The sequence below is a fragment of the Loxodonta africana genome, chromosome 4 (assembly GCF_030014295.1).
Source record: "Loxodonta africana isolate mLoxAfr1 chromosome 4, mLoxAfr1.hap2, whole genome shotgun sequence".
Lineage (NCBI taxonomy): Eukaryota > Metazoa > Chordata > Mammalia > Proboscidea > Elephantidae > Loxodonta > Loxodonta africana.
The window spans coordinates 22,987,413-23,010,056 of NC_087345.1; the positions used below are offsets into that span (position 1 = coordinate 22,987,413).

General features: G+C 41.7%; 1 protein-coding gene and 1 pseudogene across 3 annotated transcripts in view; one reads left to right on the plus strand and one right to left on the minus strand.

The window, feature by feature from the left end:
* Window positions 1–367: 367 nt before the first annotated feature.
* The window catches only part of CRY1 (cryptochrome circadian regulator 1), a 120,251-nt gene continuing 97,974 nt past the window's right edge, over window positions 368–22,644 (plus strand). The window contains exon 1 of one of the 3 annotated variants that reach the window (XM_064283653.1): window positions 368–1,388. In XM_064283653.1, the coding sequence (XP_064139723.1) occupies window positions 1,231–1,388 (158 nt within the window). In that variant the 5' untranslated portion in view covers window positions 368–1,230. The remainder of the gene's footprint in view (window positions 1,389–22,644) is intronic. The other 2 variants (XM_003405313.4, XM_064283652.1) reach the window with 2 other exon arrangements.
* Window positions 17,283–22,644, minus strand: part of LOC111751956 (TLC domain-containing protein 3A-like) — a 53,841-nt pseudogene continuing 48,479 nt past the window's right edge.

Here is a 22,644-nt window from a genome sequence, read left to right on the forward strand (position 1 = left end):
AGGAGCGCCAGTTACAGACACGCCAAAGCAGGGATCTCCGACCAAAGCTGGACCGAAGCACATGGTTTGGGCTGGAAGTCTAAGTGGAGCCTCCCAATCTCCTGCTTCCACCCCAATCTCCCCTACTCCTGGCCAGGCTTCACGGTTGACTCCCAGAGGGCCTCCTTCCCGGCCTCCCACCGCCCTACGGGAGGAATCGCCCTGCGCGCTCCAGATCGCAGGGACGCAGAAAGAGCGCACGCGCGCCTCCCAGTGCTGAGCGCGTGCCCGCGAGCTGCCCGCATCCCCGTGCTCATCCGGGCCTCAGCGAGCCTCAGCCAATAGTGGCCGCTCACGGCCCCCGGGGGCGGAGCCAAGCCTTCCCTCACATGGGGCCTGTGGTCATCGCTGGCGCCTGTGGGGACCGCGACCAGACGGCCGAGGAAAGGGCCAGAGACAGGGATCCCAGCACTGGGGCGAGGATCTACAGTCTGGAGCTGCTGCTGCTCTCCGGAAGTGATCGAAGCACGAGAAGATTCCTCAGCCAGAGCCGGTGTAGTAAACACACTTCAGAAACGTGAGGTGCCGGTGGTCACGTGGGGAGTGTGCTCGCCAATGAGGAGCCGGGGGCGGGGCCGAGGCCGCTGACGCGTCGGCGGCGGCGGCGGCGGAATCACCCGGGCAGCCTCGGGACTGGTCACCGGCCGGCAACCGTCCAGCGTCCTCGACCACCGCCTTCGTCCTCGTTCGTCTGTCCCGGGCCGCGAGGCAGAGTTCCTGACAGTGGCCGAATCCTCTCTCATTTCTCTGGGTGACTCACCTGCGCCGGGCCGTTTTCTCCTCGAGGGCAGCCTTGGTGGGGCGAGGCTTCCGTGACGAACCTTCTGGGGCCGCCTTTGCCTTCTCGGGCCGTCGTGGCGGCTCGCGCTCCTGGAACTTGCTCACCCCCGGAGGGGTCCCAGGCCCTCGAAGTTATGCGTCTCCTCCAGGCAGTTGAGGCCTGCGCCGGGTGCTAAAGGGCGTCACACCCGGGCTGGGCAGCCTCCATTCATCTTCCAACTGCGCCTCCAGCGCCCTCTCCTTCGCACGTCCCCTCCTCGGATTCATTTTTTCCTGTCCCCCCTCTGCCGCCCTTTCTTACTCCTTGGGCTTGGCGATTCTCCTGGAAGCGAAGGGGTCGGCTATGAGCCGGACCTTGCTTGCTTGAAATTCTCTCTGGAGGAACTCGGCGCTGACCCGCTGGCCGCCGGGATGGGGGTGAACGCCGTGCACTGGTTCCGAAAGGGGCTCCGGCTGCACGACAACCCCGCCCTGAAGGAGTGCATTCAGGGCGCCGACACCATCCGCTGCGTCTACATCCTCGACCCCTGGTTCGCCGGCTCGTCTAACGTGGGGATCAACAGGTGGCGGTGAGTCCATCCCCCGAGTGGCGTTAATGTGTGTTTGGTCACTCAGGACCTTCTCTGCGATCGGCCAAGTCTGAGAAATTTAGCCCTGGGAGCGCCTTGCTTGTAACGTTTAAGAACTGTAGCTGTTTCATGTAAACATCCAGAGGAATTGGCCAGAGAGTGTTGACCCCTTGGCCTTCAGCTGTGAGTGGTAATAGAAGCTCTGCCCGCGAATTTATGGAGAATTCTTAGTGGTGGAGCTAAAGAAACACTCTTTTCATCCTTAATGGCCTGTGGGTTGATTTCGTTGCCCTCTGTGTGGTGTTCGAAAGGATTGTGGCTTTTAATATTTACGTTTGTGTGAATATAGGTAAATAACAACAACAACAAAAAAAAAACCGTTGCCGTCGAGTCGAATCCGACTTATAGCGACCCTATTGGACGGGGTAGAACTGCCCCATAGGGTTTCCAAGGAGCGGCTGGTGGATTCGAACTGCTGACCTTTTGGTTAGCAGCCGAGCTCTTAACCACTGCACCACCAGGGCTCCAAGGTAGCTGTTAGTATGGAGAAAATCATTCCTTTAAACTACCAAACCAAAAAAAAAAAAAAACCTATTGTTGTCTAGTCCAATCTGACTAATAGTGACCCTATAGGACGGATAGAGCTGCCCAACAGAGTTTTCAAGAAGCATCCAGATGGATTTGAACTGCCGACCTTTTGGTTAGCAGCGGTAGCACTTAACCACTACGCCACCAGGGTTTTCAAGTCCAGTTTTCTTCCACCTTGAGGCAACCATAGGAAAAGCAAGGAAGCAGCATTTTCTCGTTTCCTTTTTTTTTTTTTTGCTCAGCTCCTCCCAACTCCTCCTTGTGGCTGAGGAGACAAAGCACACTTTTTCTTTCTAGGCGAAGTATAATCCTTCTAGGGATCAGAGAACTGGGAGAAATCTTAGAGAAGCTTGATGATCTTTTCCTGGAATACCAGGCTAGGTGATTTGTTAGGCTCCCTGATAGACATGAAATAATTCATGCAAACATTATTGATCACCTGTCATACGCCAGGTACTGCTTTAAATGCTGGCGGTATAACAGTAAGAAAAATAGACTAAAATTTCTGTCCTCTTTGAGTTTATGTCCCAGGAAATAAAATACATAGTATTTTAGGTGATGGTAAGTGTCGTGGAGAAAAACAGAGCAGAGAAAAGGTTTAAGGAATACGGAGTTGGGGATGCAATTTAAAATGTGATCAGGGAAAAGCTCACAGGTTCGCTCAAAGGTGGCATTTGAGCAAACACCTGAACCCAAAAACACCCAAACCCACGGCCATTGAGTCGATTCCAACTCATAGTGACCCTACAGGACAGAGTGGAACTGCCCCGTGAGTTTCCAAGGAGCGCCTGGTGGATTCGAACTGCCGACCTTTTTGGTTAGCAGCCGTAGCACTTAACCACTACGCCACCAGGGTTTCCAAAAAGAGGTGATGAAATATGAATATCCAGGGGGAAGAGCATTCCAGGCAGACGGAACACTAAAGGAAAAGGCCCTGAGGTGGAAATGTGACCTTTGAGGAACAGCAGAAGAAGCCAATATGATTTCAGAACAGAATAAGTGAGGGGGAAAGTAGTAGGAGAAGAAGCTAGAGATATGATAGGACCAATTAAGTAGAACTTTGTAGACAGTTGTTAAGATTTGGGCTTTTACTCTGGGTGAAGTAGGAATAATTGCAGGGTTGTGAGCAGAGAAGTGATGTCATCTGACTTAAGATCGAAAACAATTTCTCTGGCTGTGGTTCTGAGAATAGACTGAACTGAGGGTAAAGGGGTAGAGGTGGACAAAAAGCAGGGAGACCAGTTAGGAGCTGTTGCACTCATCCAGGTGAGCGACGATAATGGCTTGGTCCATGGTGATAATGGTGATGTGGTGAGAAGTTGTCGAGAGGAGTTGGAGACAACTCACATAGACAGCTCTTGATTTCAAGGGGTTTTGCTCTAAGAGAATCAGAGAGAGAAATGGTGTGAGGGGATGTGAAGTCAAGAGGACTTTTTCTAAATGAGAGAAGTTACAGTATGTTTGTGTGCTGATGGGAATGAAACAGCAACCATATGTACAACAGTTTTTCATTAGCAGAAATTACATCATTAAACGGTGATCCTGGAAAAAGATGATAAAATTAATATAATGTATTAATAATATCTTACAATAATATAGTAATTCCTTTCTCATAAGGTTGTTATGAGGATAAATTGGTTAACATGTAAAATGATTAAAATAGTGAGTAGTAGCTAGCGCTTGTTTGCTTTTTGCTATTAAGTTAGGAGCCATAGGTAAATAATATCTGCCTAAATGTCTGTTGTTAGTTTCTTCTGGAGAACTTTATAAGTTTATAGACTCTAGACTGTAAGTAGAAACCTGGTGGCATAGTGGTTAAGTGCTACGGCTGCTAACCAAGAGGTCGGCAGTTGGAATCTGCCAGGCGCTCCTTGAAAACTCTATGGGGCAGTTCTTCTCTGTCCTATAGGGTCACTATGAGTTGGAATCCACTTGACGGCAACGGGTTTAGACTGTAAGCTTCTGTAGGATAAGGGTTATATCTTGCTTACCTTTGTACACCCAGCAATTAACATTGTCAAACGATGGATGAATTAAAACTGCTAAGCACAAGAATAGCCCCCTATTTCCCTTTTAAAAATGACCTTTTTTAGTAGTATATATTATCCATTCTAAAAGATGGGTGAAGATGTAGGTAATGAATAGAGACAGTTTTCTTCCACTGAAGACTAAGTTCTAAAAGAGCAGGAATGAAGTTTAATTCAGTCTGTTTTCGTAGTACCAAATTCAGTGCTTTTCATGCAGTAGTAGCTCATTTACTGTTTGTTGAATGAAGTGACATCTTGGAGTCAATTTCGTATTTAAAGAACTGTATTACTTTCTCTGTTGACTGTAGGATAAAGCCCCAACTCCTTAGCCTCGCATTTAAGATCTTTTGACCTATGTATCTCATCTCCTGCTGAAATGTGATCTCAACACTGGGGGAAGGGGGTGTGCTGTAGTTTTCCTTGAGGGCAGTGGTAGTGCACTGGTAGAATTCTTACCTTCCATACTTCGAGACCCAAGCTCAATTCCTGGCCAGTCCATCTCAAGCAGAGCCATCACCTGTCTATCATTTGAGGCTTGCATGTTGCTATGAAGACATCTTGCATGTTTCTGTCTCCTTTCCTTTGTTCATGCCATTCCCTTCAGTCAACTATGTTTCTTGTATTTTTGGATTTAACAGAAAAGCAAAAAAAAAAAAAGCAATTAAGTACATTAACAAACTACCTTTTGCTATTGCCAATGTATCATTTAAAGAGGATGGTTTAACATTAAAATTTTTTTCAAGGACAATGTCTTTTGACTTGAATAAGCATAACTTTATGAAAACTCATTTAATCTTTGAGATAGAATGATTTAAAATATTTCATTTCTTGTCTCCTGTTAAAATTCTACCACACAAGCACTTGAACACAAATTTCGTAGCAGCTTTATTCATAATAGCCAAAAGGTGGAAAGGACCCAAATGCCCATCAATTAATGAATGGATTAACAAAATGTGATACATATATATCCAGTGGAATATTATTTGGCCTTAAAAAGGAATGAAGTACTGATACATGTTACAACATGAGTGAACCTTGAAAACATTATGCTAAGTGAAAAACCAGTCAAAAAACACACATTATATGATTCCATTTGTGTGAAATGTCCGGAATGGGCAAATATAGACAGAAAGTAGCTTACTGGTTACTTATGGCTGGGAAGGATGAGAGGACTAGGGGAGGGGTGTGGTAGTTAAGGGAAACAGAGTTCCTTTTTTGAGGTGATGAAAATGTTCTAGAATTGATTGTGCTGCTGGTTGTATACTCTGTGAGTATACTAAAAACTTTTGATTTGTATGCTAAAAAAAAAAAAAAAATTCTCCTTATCCCTTCAAACCTTGGTGCAAATGCCTTTTTCCTTAGTACCTTTCTTGATCACCATGACTGGGATGTTAACAGACTTCTGAACATCTTCATTCATTTTTTGGTATTGGTTTTCACATGGCTCTTAGCATTTACTGGCACCGTTTGTATTGTAAATATTGGTATGGTCTTCATATAGTCATAAAAACCGGTAAAACCAGCCACCATCAAGTTGATTTCAACTCACGGCGACCCTATAGGGCTTCAGTGGTTAATTTTCTGGAAGTACCTCTCCAGGCCTTTCTTCCGAGATGCCTCTGGGTGGATTCAAACCTCCAACCTTTAGGCTAGTAGCCAAGTGTGTTAACTGTACCAACCAGGGACTCCTCATCACAAATACGTACTCCATTGGGTAGGTCTAGTTCAAAGATAATTTTGTAGATTACTAATAAAAAATGAAAATACTTATCTACTGTAATTCACTATGGTTTGGAGAAGTATAGTAAACATCTTACCTTGTGTGTCAACATTTTCTCTTATATGAATAAGAATTATTACTCTGTGGTTTCCCCAAGAATATCCTGAGCCATTATTTACAATTAATTATTGTAATTAATTAAATTAATATAGTATAATATATTTAATTAATATAATAATTCAGAAGATATTTATCAAATACCTACTTCATATAAACACTGTATTAGACATTACAGGTATTACAAACAGGGCTCTTCCCCCAGGTATCTGCGTAGCTTGTTTTCCTCATTTCCTTTAAGCGCATGTTCTCACACCCTGCTTTATTTCTCTTCAGTGCACTTACCACCACCTGACATATTTTATCATCTCTTTACTACCACTAGACTGGAAGCTCCATGAGGGCAGGGGCTTTTTCTGTTTTATTCAGTGTTGAATCCCCAGCATCAAGAATAGTGCCTGCCATGAATAGGAATGCAAAATAAATTTTTGATTGAATGAATCAAAGTCTTCATTCCTTCCCATTTCACAGATTGTACCGTTTCATTTCATTCATTGAACTTTATTTCTTCTGCGTTGTCGTCTGAGAGAGGCTGTTATCTGGTGGTAAAAGATAGCAATGGCAATGGCAGTTACAGCAGTAAAAAAAAGCCTAAGCCTCTGCCCAAGACGTCTCAGCAAAATTCTTATAGCACTTCAGTGGCTCTGTTGGGGATTAATACCTGTACTAATCATTGTGAGCATCTTATTGTCTGAGCTTAAGTTGTGTGCCTTATTGGTAGAATCAGCTAGAATGAACTGAAGTAGAATGAGTAGGAAGTAAGTATGTGCCCTAAAACAATAGATGTCTATTATATGAGAGTTGAGATCAGAAAGTGGGACCAAATCAGTAATGCTTTGGCCCCTGGTTAGGGAAATATAACGTTGGCAGCTAAGTGGATGATAGCAGGTGGAAGATAATACAGGCTTGAACTAGGAAAAAGACCATGAGAAAGAGGAACGTGTAAGAGAGCGATTGCTGAGCTGCAGTGGATAGTTGAGGTGATTGGAGAAACAATAAGACATTAAGTTAGAGAACTCAAGAACAGGCCATATTTAGATAAAGAAGTTTAGGTGATTGCTGAATTTGGGGTACTTTTAAGATACCAACATAGATAGATAATGGAGAAAATAGAAGTTTAATTCTGGAGATTGTAGAGATAAGAGTTGTGGATATGCGAAGTAATAGGTGAAGCATGATTGAACGAGATTAGATGGAATAAGGCCCAAATCAAAGCTTTGGGCAATAATGTATTTAAGATGTATAGGAACTGGTGAAAAAGACTGAGGAGAATTCATGTTCTTTTTTTCCCTCACACCCCATGTCTGCTCCTTCCTTCTTACGGCTTTCACTTCAAAATAACTCCCATATCTGTTCAAATCTAACCCCCCGCCCCCTGCTACTGTACTCTCTAAGCCACCACCACTTCTTGCAGGACTGCAGCAATAGCCTCCTCACTTCTCTACTTCCGTTATTGCACTTGCCCTCCCAGTCTGTGTTTCATGTGGAATCCAGAGTGTTATTTTTAAAACCTTAATTAGATCAAGTCATTCCCATGCTCATAAGTCTCCAGTGGCTTCGAGGGTCTTTGTGTTTTCTGTTCCTTCCATCTGGAACATTATTCCCTCAAACCTTGGCATTGCAAGTTCCTTCAATGTCCGCTCCTACCCACCTCTCTCACTTGTCACTCTCTTTCCCTTTATCCTATTTTATTGTCCATGGCATTTGTCACTCCCTGACATCATATATTTATTGATTTACTTTTTTGTTTTGTTCTATCACTGAATTACACCCAGAGAGAGATCTGTGTGTATGTTATTATTGGTTCCTCAGACCTATAACAATGGTTCTCAGTAGGTGGTCTAGGGACACTGGGTCCCTGAGACTTTCAGAGCATCCATGAAATCAAAACTTTTCACAATAATACTAAGATGTTATTTGACTTTCTCACTGTCATTATCACACATGTGTACCGTGCAGTTTCCCAGAAATTATATATGTGATAACATTACTGTGTTGGCTAATGGTGTGTGTGCTGGTGTAATCTTATGTTTTAAAATTTTTTCAGCTTTAATTGGCATTGATTTGATGGCAACAGGTTTGGTTTGAGTGTTTAATTTCTTATATGGTAAATATTGATAGATATTACCCATAAAACAGAAACTCTTTGGGGATATATAATAATTTTTAAGAGAGTCAAGGATCGTGAGACCAAAAAGCTTGAGAATTGCTACCACCTGGCATAGGGTAGGTGTTCAGTGTGTACTTCTGGGTTGTGTGTATAAATGAATATTGTTATGCTGATTTTGCTGATGCAGTTTCATGTTGGCTTTTATGCATGAATTATATCTGTAGTCTGATACTGTCTACCATTTTCTTTAAAGTTGACTGAAACCTTCAAGACCTTGTGAAGCAAACTTGAGTACAAAATTTCATTAGATTTTTATATTTTTCGTATCTATTTTAAGCTGTCTTACCAACAACTTATTAAATTAGACAGAATATGTATATATATGTATTAATGACTCACCTTTTACCAGATCTTTTTTTTTTTTTTTTTGGAGGTAAAGAGATTTTTAGTTATTAAAAAAAAAAATCTCTTTATAATGGGGTAAACCCTTAATCAGTTCTTTCAGCTTGAGAAACACCAAGCGTGTTCTTCCCTTTTGGTTTTCCATCTCCAGCTCTTTGCACATGTCATTATAATACTTTGTCTTCTCGAGAGGCCCTTTGAAGTCTTCTGTTCAGTTCTTTTACTTCATCAATTCTTCCTTTTTCTTTAGCTGCTCGATGCTCAAGAGCAAGTTTCAGAGTCTCCTCTGACATCCACCTTGGTCTTTTCTTTCTTTCCTGTCTTTTCAGTGACCTCTTGCTTTCTTCATGAATGATGTCCTTGATGTCATTCTACAACTCGTCTGGTCTGCGGTCACTAGTGTTCAGTGCATCAAATCTATTCTTGAGATGGTCTCTAAATTCAGGTGGGATATACTCAAGGTCATATTTTGGCTTTTGTGGACTTGCTCTGATTTTCTTCAGTTTCAGCTTGAACTTGCATATGAGCAGTTGATGGTCTGTTCCACAGTCGGCCCCTGGCCTTGTTCTGACCGATGATATTGAGCTTTTCCATCGTCTCTTTCCACAGATGTAGTCAATTTGATTTCTGTGTGTTCCATCTGGCGAGGTCCACGTGTATAGCTGCCGCTTATGTTGGTGAAAGATGGTATTTGCAATGAAGAAGTCGTTGGTCTTGCAAAATTCTATCATTCGATCTCCGGCATTGTTTCTATCACCGAGGCCATATTTTCCAACTACTGATCCTTCTTCTTTGTTTCCAAATTTCACATTCCAATCGCCAGTAATTATCAATGCATCTTGATTGCATGTTTGATCAATTTCAAACTGTAGCAGCTGATAAAAATCTTCTGTTTCTTCATCTTTGGCCCTAGTGGTTGGTGCATAAATTTAAATAATAGTCGTATGAACTGGTGTTCCTTGTAGGCATATGGATATTATCACTGACAGCGTTGTACTTCAGGATAGATCTTGAAACATTCTTTTTGATAATGAATGCAACACCATTCCTCTTCAAGTTGTCAGTCCCAGCACAGTAGACTATATGATTGTCTGATTCAAAGTGGCCAATACCAGTCCATTTCAGCTCACTAATGCCTAGGATATCAATGTTTATGAGTTCCATTTCATTTCTGACGATTTCCAATTTTCCTAGATTCATGCTTCATAAATTCCAGGTTCCGATTATTAATGGATGTTTGCAGTTGTTTCTTCTCATTTTGAGTCGTGCCACAGGAAGCATCAAAAGAAGATGGAAGGAATACGCAGAGTCATTGTACCAAAAAGAATTTGTCGATATTCAACCATTACAAAAGGTGGCATATGATCAGGAACTGATGGTACTGAAGGAAGAAGTCCAAGCTTCTCTGAAGGCATTGGTGAAACACAAGGCTCCAGGAATTGATGGAATATCAACTGAGATGTTTCAACAAACAGATGCAGCGCGCTGGAGGTGCTCACTCGTCTATGTCAAGAAATATGGAAGACGGCTTCCTGGCCAACTGACTGGAAGAGATCCATATTTATGCCTATTCCCAAGAAAGGTGATCCAACCAAATGCGGAAATTATAGAACAATATCATTAATATCACACGCAAGCAAAATTTTACTGAAGATCATTCAAAAATGGCTGCAGCAGTATATCCACAGGGAACTGCCAGAAATTCAGGCTGGATTCAGAAGAGGGCGTGGAACCAGGGATATCATTGCTGTTGTCAGATGGATCCTAGCTGAAAGCAGAGAATACCAGAAGGATGTTTACCTGTGTTTTATTGACTATGCAAAGGCATTCGACTGTGTGGATCATAACAAACTATGGATAACACTGCTAAGAATGGGAATTTCAGAACACTTAATTGTGCTCATGAGGAACCTTTACATAAATCAAGAGGCAGTTGTTCAGACAGAACAAGGGAATACTGATTGGTTTAAAGTCAGGAAAGATGTGCGTCAGGGTTGTATTCTTTTACCATACCTATTTAATCTGTATGTTGAACAAATAATCCGAGAAGCTGGACTATATGAAGAAGAATGGGTGTCAGGATTGGAAGAAGACTCATTAACAACCTGAGTTACGCAGATGACACAACCTTGCTTGCTGCAAGTGAAGAGGACTTGAAGCACTTACTCATGGAGATCAAAGACCACAGCTTTCAGTATGGATTGCGCCTCAACATAAAGAAAACAAAAATCCTCACAACTGGACCAATGAGCAACATCATGATAAATGGAGAAAAGATTGAAGTTGTCAAGGATTTCATTTTCCTTGGATCCACAATCAACAGCCATGGAAGCAGCAGTCAAGAAATCAAAAGATACATTACATTGGGCAGATGTGCTACAAAGGACCTCTTTAAAGTGTTGAAGAGCAAAGATATCACCCTGAAGACTAAGGTGCACCTGACCCAAGCCATGGTATTTTCACTCACATCATATGCATGTGAAACTGGGCAATGAATAAGGAAGACCGAAGAAGATTTGAGGCCTTTGAATTGTGGTGTTGGTGAAGAATATTGAATATACCATGGACTGCCAAAAGAATGAACAAATCTGTCTTGGAGGAAGTACGGCCAGAATGCTTCTTAGAGGCAAGGATGGTGAGACTGCATCTTACATACTTCGGACATGTTGTCAGAAGGGATGAGTCCCTGGAGAAGGACATCATGCTTGGCAGAGTACAGGTCAGCGGAAAAGAGGAAGACCCTCAACCAGGCGAATTGACACAGTGGCTGCAACAATGAGTTGAAGCATAACAACAATTGTAAGGATGGCTCAGGACTGGGCAGTGTTTTGTTCTGTTGTGCATAGGGTCGCTATGAGTCCAAACAGGCTTGACGGCGCCTAACGACAACAACAAGAAACCCTTAATAAAGATAGGTGTCAAAATACAAGAGAATGTCAGAACATAGCCTTGAGTTACATAAAGCGAAACTTAACAGAATTAAAGACAAAACAGATAGATTTATAATCATAGTGGTGAACTTCACTAAGCAAGGAAAACGGTGGGCAAACCCCACCTTCATTGTTAACTGAGTGATGAGAATCAGCCTGAATTCAGTTCTCACCTGGAAATGGATTCATTCCTCACCTTCCCACTTCTCCATCCTCGTTGGGAAGTGGTATTCTCTCATCCCCAGATACCAGAGGCCAGATCAGCAGCCGAAAGGTTGGTAGTTTGAACTTAACCACTCGGAGGCATCTAGGAAGACAGTTCTGGCAGCCTGCTTCTGAAAACTCGCAGCCTTGAGAACCCTAGGGAGCAGTTCTACTCTACACACTTGGGGTTGCCATGACTTGGAATTGACACAACAACAGCAGTCCCTTATCAGATATATGATTTGCAAATATTTTCTCCCGTTCTCTTTTCACTTCCTTGATAGCAACCTCTGAGGCACAGAAGTTTTTAATTTCTGTTTTTAAATTTGTTGTGCTTTAGCTGAAAGTTTACAGCTCAGGTTAATCTCTCATTCAAAAATTTATACACATATTGTTTTGTGACATTGGTTGCAATCCCCACAATGTGACAGCATGCTCCCGCTTTCCACCCCAGGTTGCCTGTGTCCGTTTATCCAGTTCTTCTCCCTTCCTGCCTTCTCATCTTGCTTTTGAACAGGAGTTGCCCATTTGGTCTCATATGTTTGTTGAACTGAGAAGCATGTTCCTCACATGTGTTATTTTTGTTTTACAGGCCTGTCTAATCTTTGTCTGAAAAGTGGGCTTTGGGAGTGGTTTCAGTTTTGAATTATCACACTGTCCAGAGGCCATATTCTCAGGGGTTCCTCCTGTGTCTGTCAGACCAGTAAGTGTGGTCTTTTTTCGTGAATTTGAATTCTATTCTACATTTTTCTCCTGTTCTGTGCGGGACTCTTTGTTGTGATCCCTATCAGAGTAGTTGTTAGTGGTAGCTGGGCACCATCTAGTTCTTCTGGCATCAGGCTGATGGAGTCTCTGATTCATGTGGTCTTTTAGTCCTTTGGGTAAATATTTACCTGGTATCCTTGGTTTTCTTCTTTCTCCTTTGTTCTGGACAGGATGGGACCAATAGATGTATCTTAGATGGCTACTTGCAAACTTTTACAACCCCAGATGCTATTCACCAAAATGGGATATAGAATGTTTTCTTTGTAAACTATGTTATGCCAGTTTACCTAGATGTCCCCTGAGTCTATGGTCCCTAGCTGCAGCTACTCAAACTCAGAGTGTTTAGTTGTGTCTAGAAAACTTCTGTGTTTTTTCTTTTGTACAGTTGTGCTGATTTCCCCTATGTTGTGTATTATCTTTCCTTTCACCAAAGTTGACACTTGTCTACTATCTAGTTAGTGATTTCCCCTCCCCCCTCAACCCTCTTAACCATCAAAGAATGTTTTTTATTGTATGTAAACCTTTTCTTAAGTTCTTAAAATAGTGGTCTCATACAATATTTGCCGTTTTGGGACTGACTGACTTCACTCAGCATACCGCCCTCCAGATTCATCCATGTTGTGAGATGTTTCAGGGATTCATCATTGCTGTTTATCAATGCATAGTGTTCCATTGTGTAAATGTACCATACTTGTTTATCCATTCATCTGTTGATAGGTACTTAAGTTGTTTCCATTTTTTTGCTATTGTGAATAATGCTGCAGTGAACATGGAAGTGCATATGTCTATTCGTGTGATGGCTCTTATTTGCCTAGGGTATATTCCAAGAAATGGGATTGCTGGATCATATGGTATTTCTTATTTCTAGCTTTTTAAGCAAGTGCCGTATCACTTTCCAAAGTGGTTGTATCATTTTACATTCCTACCAGCAGTGCATAAGAGTTCCAATCTCCCTGCAACCTCTCCAACATTTGTTATTTTGTGTTTTTTGGATTAGCGCCAGTATTGTCAGGGTGAGATGGTATCTCATTATAGTTTTTATTTGCTCTTCTCTGTTGGCTAATGATCGTGAATATTTCCTCATGTGTTTGTTGGCCACCTGAATGCCTTCTTTAGTGAAGTGTCTGTTCATATCCTTTGCCCCTTTTTTAATTGGATTATTTGTCTTTTTGTTATTGAGGTGTTGAAGTATTTTGTAGATTTTAGAGGTAAGACGCTTGTAGGATATGTCATAACCGAAAATTTTTTCCGTCTGTATGTTCTGTTTTTACTCTTTTGATGAGCATAAATATTTAAGTTTTAAGGGCTCCCAGTTATCTAGTTTCTCTTTTGGTGTTTGCGCATTGTGAGTTATGGTTTGTATGCTATTTATGCCATGTGTTAGGGCCCCTAGCATTGTCTCTGTTTTTCGTTTCATTATCTTTATTGTTTTAGATTTTATATTTAAATCTCTGATCCATTTTGAGTTAGTTTTTGTATATGGTGTGAGGTATGGATCTTGTTCCTTTTTTTTTAACAGACGAACATCCAATTTTGCCAGAACCATTTGTTAAAGAGCATATCTTTTCCCCATTTAATGGACTTTGACCCTTGGTTAAATGTCAACTGCTCATAGACGGATGGATTTACATCTGGATTCTCAATTCTGTTCCATTGGTCTGTGTGTCTGTTGTTGTACCACTACGGGGCTGTTTTGACTACTGTGGCAGTATAGTAGATTCTAAAGTCAGTTAGTGTGAGACCTCCCACTTTGCTCTTCTTCATTAATGCTTTACTTCTCTAGGGCCTCTTCCTTATCCACATAAAGTTGGTGATTTGTTTCTCTGTATCATTAAAGAGTGCTGTTTGGAATTTGGATTGGGATTGCCTTGTATCTGTAGATCACTTTGGGTAGAATTGATATTTTCACAATACTGAGTCTACCTATCCATGAGCATGGTATGTTTTTCCACTTACATAGGTCTCTCTTGGTTTCTTGTGGAAGTGTTTTGTAGTTTTCTTTGTATCCATCTTTTATGTCCCTGGTTAGATTTATTCCTAAGTACTCTATCTTCTTGGGGGCTATCGTAAATGGTATTGATTTGGCGATTTCCTTTTCAAAGTTCTCTTGTTGATGTAGAGGAATCCATCTGATTTTTGTATGTTTATCTTGTATCGTGATACTTTGCTGAAATCTTCTATCAGCTCCAATACTTTTCTTGTAGATTCTTTGGGGTTTTCTGTGTATAAGATCATATTATCTGCAAATAGAAATTGTTTTAAACTCTCCCTTACCAAATTTGGATGCCCTTTATTTTTCTTGCCTTACTGTTCTAGCTAGGTCTTCCAGTACAATATGGAATAAGAGTGGTGATAAAGGGCATCCTTGTTTGGTTCCCATTCTCATGGAGAATGCTTTCAGAAAGTCTCTCTGTGGAATGATGTTGGCTGTTGCTTTTGTATAACTACCCTTTATTTTGTTGAGAAATTTCCCTTCTTTTCTTATTTTGCTGAGAGTTTTTATCATGAATGGGTGTTGGACTTTGTCGGATGCCTTTTCTGTGTCGATTAATATGATCATGTGATTTTTTTGTTTTGTTTTGTAGTGGTAATCAAGGTAATCTTGATTCATTTTCTAATACGGAACCATCCCTGCATACCTGGTATGAATCCCACTTAGCCATGATGTTTTTTGTTTTGTTTTGTTTTTTTTGATATGCTGTTAAATTCTGTTGACTAGAATTTTGTTGAGGATTTTTGTGTCTGTTTTCATGAGGGATATTGGTCTGTAGTTGTCTTTTTTTGTGGTGTCCTTACCTGGCTTGGTATCAGAGTTACGTTGGCTTCATAGAACGAGTCCAGGAGTATCCCTTCCTTTTCTATGGTCTGAAATAGCTTGAGTAGTGTTGGCATTATCTCTTCACTGAAAGTCTGGTAGAATCTAGTGAAGCCATCCAGGCCAGGGCTTTTTTTTGTTGTTGTTGGAAGTTTTTTTTTTATTGCCTCTTAAATCTTTTCTTTGTTATGGGTTGTTTAGTTTCTCTACATCAGTTTGTGTTAGGTTAGGTAGGTAGTGTTTTTCTAGAACTATGTGTCCATTGCGTCTAGGTTTTCAAATTTGTTGGAGTATAATTTTTATAGTATTCTGTTGTGATCCTTTTTATTTCAGTTGGGTCTGTTGTGATATCTCCCGTCTCAGTTCTTATTCGGGTTATCTGCTTCCTCATCTGCTTTTCTTTTGTCAGTCTGGCCAGTGGTTTGCCGATTTTGTTGATCTTTCCAAAGATCCAACTTTTGGTCTTGTTGATTATTTTAATTGTTTTTTTGGTTCTCTATTTCACTTATTTCTGCTCTAATCTTTATTATTTTCTTTCTTCTGGTGCCTGAGGGCTTCTTTTGCTGCTCTCTTGCTATTTGTTTGAGCTGTAGTGTTAATGTTTTGATTTTGGTCCATCTTTTTTGGTGTGTGCATGTATTGCTATCAATCAGTCTCTCAGAACTGCTTTTGCTGTGTCCCAAAGGTTTTGGTAAGATGTGTGCATTTTTTCTTTTTTTTGGACGTCAGTATTGTATATTTCACAAATGAGAGTAAGTTGGGAAATATTAGTCCAATTTAATCACCAGAGGAATGAATTATAAAGATGTGATAGTAAACAAAACAGAAAAATGACAGCATTTAACATTTTTTAAATGGCACCCATTAACAACTGAAATAGTCAAAATTTGAAACACTTTTACGTATTCAGTATTCATGAAAGTTCATGGACAACAGTGAATTAAAAGACACCTTAAAAATTCTAGTTTTCACTACTGCTTGGAAAAAACTTCATGGTAGCAGTTTCTGAAGCCCATCCTACTTGATAAGGAATAATTAATGTTGGCACCAGAGGATCCTTTTTGCTAATGGTGGGTAAAGGGCAACAGATGACTCCTTAGGAAGAAGGTAGTCAGTCTACAAGGCATAATTTGACCAGGGCTGTCTGCACTCTTGCTCTCCACCCTTCTGTGGTTAAAAGGCATGTACACTTATATAGGAATGGGCTTTGGATCACAAGCTCTGGCGTATCAGGAGGCCTTGTGGAAAGCACTCTGCAGTCTTGATGAGACATCTCATGGTCTGGAGTATAGAAGTCAATTTCCACTTCGTATGAAAAGGACAGTGTCAGAAAGTAGCACTACCCAGTAAGTAGCTACTGATGCCATCATTCCACCTGCCCCTATAGTTTTCATGAGAAAGTCTTAGACATGTAGATATGGGGAGAATAGGCCTGAGGGGACACACTGAAAAAGGAGTAGTGTTTGTGACTGTTCGTAACATGCTCACAAGTTTGGCACTTGTACACCATAAAGATTGTACTGACCATTTGGCATATCTACCTATCAAGTGTTTCAGGTTCCCATCCCTGCCTTTCTGCCCCCCAGTGAGACTTCTGACTAGAAGTTAGAAGACATGAGACTTCAGTGTTGGCGCACGGATGAAAGTATGATGCAGAAGAACCAATAGGTCATCACTTTTAGTAAACGATAAAAACTACCTACCCACAGTGATTTTTCCAGACCAACATCCCAAGAAGATAGTACTTCAAGAACCAAGTCATTATTGCTTCTGCTGGCCCGGTACATATGTGCGGGTACTTGCTCTGAGTGGTTGGTTGTATAGGTGGGAGGCTGATGCCAATATGTAGGGCCCAGTTGGGTGCTAGATACTTATCACCCTGGTCTGTCTACACCACACTCCCTGCTTCTGCTACCTGCCAGAGCCCTTGAGATAGGACCCAAGGAAGAATCCTTGAGCTTGCGTTAAAACCACCTTGCTGCTAGTGGAGGTCTGACAGGATCTGTTAGTTGTTACTAAGAAAAAAGTGCTTTTGCAAAAGGGGCAGGTTAGAAGAAGAAGGTTAATATGAACATTGTTTAGGAAACACAAAACTGTCTGCTTATGAATACCCCAAAAGCTGAGGCCATCCAGGGCACAATTTGGTCTACAGAATACTGAGCGGAGAAGGCAGCTAGTGTAAGGAGGCACTGTCACTGCCTAACTCCTGGGAGCACTTAACCATCATTTTTGGCTTGGGGAGCATCAAAGAGCCAGGCTGCGTTCCTGCACAGCAGTGAGAACAGTAGATCTGGGGAGTAATGAGGAAGGCATTGGCCACATTGCAGCGGGAAGGGATATGGAATGACACTTGGAACAGGCTTAGTCCCTGCTTTCGGCCGTAGGACCAATACATGAAAGGGAAAGAAGGATCTGACAGGAAAGGAAGGTGGCCAGGGTGAGGACTATGTCCAGCTTGGACAGAGGGTGTGCTGCTACTTTAGCTGAATCAGAACTCTGCCCAGTGACACAAAATGAGTACTCAGTTCTGCCGTGAAGATTGAGCCAACAAAGAAGTCCCCCAGGTCTCTCCTAAGCCTCTGCACAACAGGTACAAGGGCAAACAGAATGACTGCATGGTGTGTGATCATGAGGTGGTTTTGACTTACGAAGTTTTGAAAAGTGGTAAGGGAGTATCTGTGGTTCTCATCCTTGGTTTTGTACCATTCACAGAGGTCCATGGCGTAGTAGTCATAGATCATGTATGGATTCAAAAACCAGACATATTCTCAAGCAAGCCAGTGCCTGTCAGTGATCACATCTTTGCAGGAGCGGATAATGATGATCCCTGACCCGGTGGCCAGCACAGCTTGCGCTGAAGAAACCAGTGTTGTTCTTTTGGGCCACAAGCGGTGTAGCCACCAGGTGAAGAGCGTGAAGAGCCGTGGGAAGAAAAGTGACCCCCAGGCCAGCATCAGCAGCGTGGGTGCTCAGGGATCCAACCACCTCGCTCGGCGCCACTCAGTGTGGTTCAGGTGGGCTCTGCTCGGATTGGGGACTGGCATGGCCCGCCCGTCCCTGTTTCTACCCTCCAACCTCCACCTCTACCCCAGCCCGCTGCGACTCTGGAGCCACCAGGTGCTGGCCCAGAGCCTCAGTGTGGCTCCTGAAATGTATTTTCATTCTCATTGGATTCTATGAATTTTTTTATTCCATCCTTGATTTCTACTACCCAGTAGTTTTTAAGCAAGGTGATGTTCAGTTTACACGTATTTGATTTTTTTTCCTTGCTGTTCTGTTGTTGATTTCTACTTTTATGGCATTATGATCAGAGAAGATGCTTTGTATTATTTTGATGTTTTGAATTTTGTTAAGACTTGCTTTGTGGCCTAATATGCGGTCTATTCTGGAGAAGGTTCCATGTATATTGCTGCTGTTGAGTGTTCTGTATATGTCTGAGGTCGAGTTGGTTGATTCTGGCATTTAGATCTTCTGTATTTTTATTGAGTTTCTTTCTAGATGTTCAGTCCTTAACCGAAAGTGGTATGTTAATGTCTCCTACTATAATTGTGGAGCTGTCTATTTCTCTTTTCAATGCTATTAGAGTTTGTTTTATGTATTTTGGAGCCCTGTTATTCGGTGTGTATGTATTTATTATCACTCTGTCCTCCTGGTGTATTGACCCTTTAATCATTATATAGTGTCCTTCCTTATCCTTTAAGGTGGATTTTGCATTGAAGTCTATTTTATCAAAGGTTAATATTGTCACTCCTGCTCTTTTTTGGTTATTGTTTGCTTGATATATTTTTTCTTGTCCTTGAGTTTTAGTTCGTTTATGTCTTTGTATCTAAGGTGTGTCTCTTGTAGACAGCGTATAGATGGATTGTGTTTTTTTTATCCATTCTACCACTCTGTCTTTTTACTGGTGCATTTAGGCCATTTGTATCCAGTGTAATTATTTATGAGTTTACTGCTGTAGTTTTTTGTGTGTGTGGTGTTGTTGGTTTCTTTGTTCCACTTAAGTTTCTGCACTGAGTTATTTTTGTTTATGTATTTTCATCTCTTTAATTATTGTTGATTTTATATTTACTGAGTCTTTATGCTGTAGGGTCGCTGTGAGTCGGAATCGACTCGACGACACTGGGTTATGTTTTTCTTTTTTATTTTGATGAGTAGGTTTGTTAACTTCCTTTGTGGTTACCTTGAAATTTACCTTTATTTTTCTAAGTTTAAACTAGTCTTTTACTTCTTGATATTGCCTTGACTTCCTCTCCATATGGAAGTTCTATGACTACACTGTTATTCTCTCTTTTTTGTTTTGACGTTGTTGTTACTTACATATTGATGTCTCTGGTTCCCTGTTTTTAGTATTTTAGCTTTGATTTGTTTTGTAAATTCCCTGTCTGGGTTGGTATCTGGTTGATCTGTCCTGTGTCCTGGTCTTGAGTTGTTATCTAGTGTTGGTTCTCTAGCCAATGGATTCCCTTTAATATTTCTTGTAATTTGGTCTGGTTTTTATGTAATTCTTTAATTTCTGCTTATCTGGAAGTAAGCTAATTTTGCCATCATATTTGAGAGACAGTTTTGCTGGATGTATAATTCTTGGCTGGCAGTTTTTTCCCTTCAAGGCTTTATATATGTCATCCCATTGCCTTCTTACTTGCATGGTTTCTGCTGAGTAATCAGAGTTTAGTCTTACTGGTGCTTCTTTGTAGGTGACTTTCCTTTATCCCTCACTACTCTTAGGATTCTTTGTTTTTCGGTTTTGGAAAATTTGATTGTGATATGCCTTAGTGACTTTCTTTTGGGGTCTAGCCTGTATGGAGTTTGTTGATCCTCTTGGATAGATATCTTCTTTCACGATACTAGGGAATATTTCTGCCAGCAAATCTTCAACAATTCTCTCTGTGTTTTCTACTGCCCCGCCCCTGTTCTGGTACTTTTATCAGTCAAAGGTTTTTCCTCTCAATAGTATCCCACATAATTCTTAAACTTTCTTCATTTTTCTTCATTCTTTTTTCTGATTTTTTCCTCAAACAAATTATTGTCAAGGAACTTATTTTCAGTCTCACTAATTCTGACTTCATTGTCTCAATTCTGCTCCTATAACCTTCAATTGAGTTGTCTAATTCTGAAATTTTATTTTTAATGTTTTGGCTTTCTAGTTGTTTTTGTATAGTTTCTAGCAGCTTGTGTATTCTATCATTTTGTTTTTGTATTGTGTTCTTGAATTCTTTTATTGCTTTGTCTGCGTGTTCCTTGATTTGGCCTGTGTTTTGCCTGATCTCCTTCTTGATTTCTTGGAGAGCTCTGTATTTTAGTCTTTTGAAATTTTTTGTCAGGTAGTTCCATTGCCTTATCTTTCTCCAGGAGATTTTCTCATTCTTTATTTTGATCGCTTTTAGGAGCCATCTTGTCCTGCTTCTTTACGTGATTTGATATTGACTGTTGTCTTCAAGGCATCAATAAGTTATTTGTTTATTGTGTTTTTGTTTAATGCATCCTGAATTTTTGGTTTGTTTTGTTTTGATATGTCCAAGTAGGCTGGGCCTGTGTGCTACTCTGGTTGTTAATCTTGCCTCATTGAAGCTCTCACCTCCTGTCTCCAAGTGGTTGCAGCAGCTACTGGATGTGTGAGCCCAGAAGTCTGTTCATTATTCTTGCAGGGGTGCTAAAGATGTAGGCGGTGTTATTTGGAGAGGTGATGAATCTGTCCTACTGATCACCTGGCCAAGGGTGCGGGGGTGTTCTTCCTTGGTCATTGAGTTGGGTGTTGTGTGTGTGTGCTCTGCTGCTTACTGGTTGGTCAGGCATAGGTGCCTGAGTTCTCAGTCACTGAATGTGTTATGCGGAGACTCTCACCCGCAGTACCGGCTGGGCAGGGCTGCATGGGGCTGTTTGGAGGAGGCACAGTTCTCTGGTTATAGTTGGGGGCAATATGAGGGGCAAGGCAGGAGGCTGTCAGCTGCCCCTGGGTACCTGGATGGAGGGCATGCCCCTGTCTGCTAGAGCACGTTGTTGGGGATGGGGGTGGTAGTGCAGCCAGCTTGGGTGCCTGGTACTGTTGGGGGTCGCCACGAATTCTCAGGCCCCTGTCGTGGATGGTACCGTCGGCCCTGAGGCCCCTTCTTAGGGGGTTGGACAATATCAAATGCCATAAATTGCAGCTCCAGCTTGGCTGCTGCAGGTGAAAACGGGTTTCAGGTGGGTATCTTGCCCATTTTAGCCTAATGAGGGTGTGCCATCATGGGTCAGCCAGCAAGGCACTGGCGTGGGTGATTGGTGGGGGTGAAGGGTGCTGCAAGTCCATAAACCCCCTATTCCAGTAGCTGGGTGAAAGAATGGGTGCCTCTGGACTGGGCCATGAGTTCCTGGCTTAAGGGGTGTGGTGGTGTTGAATGCCACAGGACTGGTGTTGGAGAGGGAAGGGGGATAGGTGAGGAGAAGGGAGCACTCCTGTGCCCAAGCTCTGGTGGGGGAAGGGTTATGGTGTGCTCGCATGGTGGGTTGGGAGCTTGTACTTAACTTTTGCACATCTGGTGTCACTCCTGTTTGGTTCTGGAGGTGCGTTCAGATTCACCGCTGCTTGGTTGCACCAGATGGGGTGGGTTTCAGCTTGGGATGTTGCTGCGTGCCTCAGCCTGTGTGCACTATGCTAATTCAGCTAGCAGGACACTGCTGATCCTGTAATCCATCATTCCCCATTTCTGCTGTTGTTGAATTGTCTCTCCCTCTACCTGTCGTTCAGTCTGATTCTTCACCTTTGTCTTTAATGCTTAGAGTTCCTAGATCATCATGTATATCCAATTCACTTGTTTTTTGGGGGTCTTTGTTGTAAGTGGGACGACAGGAAGCATCTTACCATTCTGCCGTCTTGGCCCTACCTCCTCACCAGATCTTTTTGGAGTAGCCAATTTAGTTTTCATAAAAACTCTTTGTTTTTTAATAAGTTTGTGTTGTTGTTAGGTGCCGTTGAGCCCATTTCTACTCATAATGCTCCATGAAATGGAGTAGAACTGTTGCTTAGGGTTTTCTAGGCTGTAATCTTTACAGGAGCACATCTCCGGGTCTTCCTTCCACTGAGCCAACAGCGGGGGTGAGGGTTTTAACCACCAACCTTTCACTTAGCAGCCTTAACTTAACCTTAATTTAACCACTGCACCATCAGGGCTCCTTCAGTATGAAGTTCAGCTGGCATAAACAGGTCTGAGAAACACAGATGATTCTTGATATATACCTAGAATTTAACTGATTGAAACAGGAATGTTCAGATATATAAGAAAGACTTGCCTACTTTTCTCCAGTTGAAATTAGCCATGTAGTTTTACAAAAGGTATGGAGGACTTTTGGTTATTTAAGCATATTGATAAAGTAGAGGTCATTAGATGTTTCACTGTGTTCACTAAGGTCTCTTCTAGCTCTGAAACTGTGGTTTCTGTAATGATAATAGCAAAAATAATTATTAGTAATATAAAACATTACAGGCTTTTAAAATTTTATGTTTTAAAGTTCATTCTCACATTTTTATTTGGCTTAAATTACATATTTATTAAAATTGGATGTTAGGGTTTTGTAGAGATGAAAGAAAGAAATATGCTA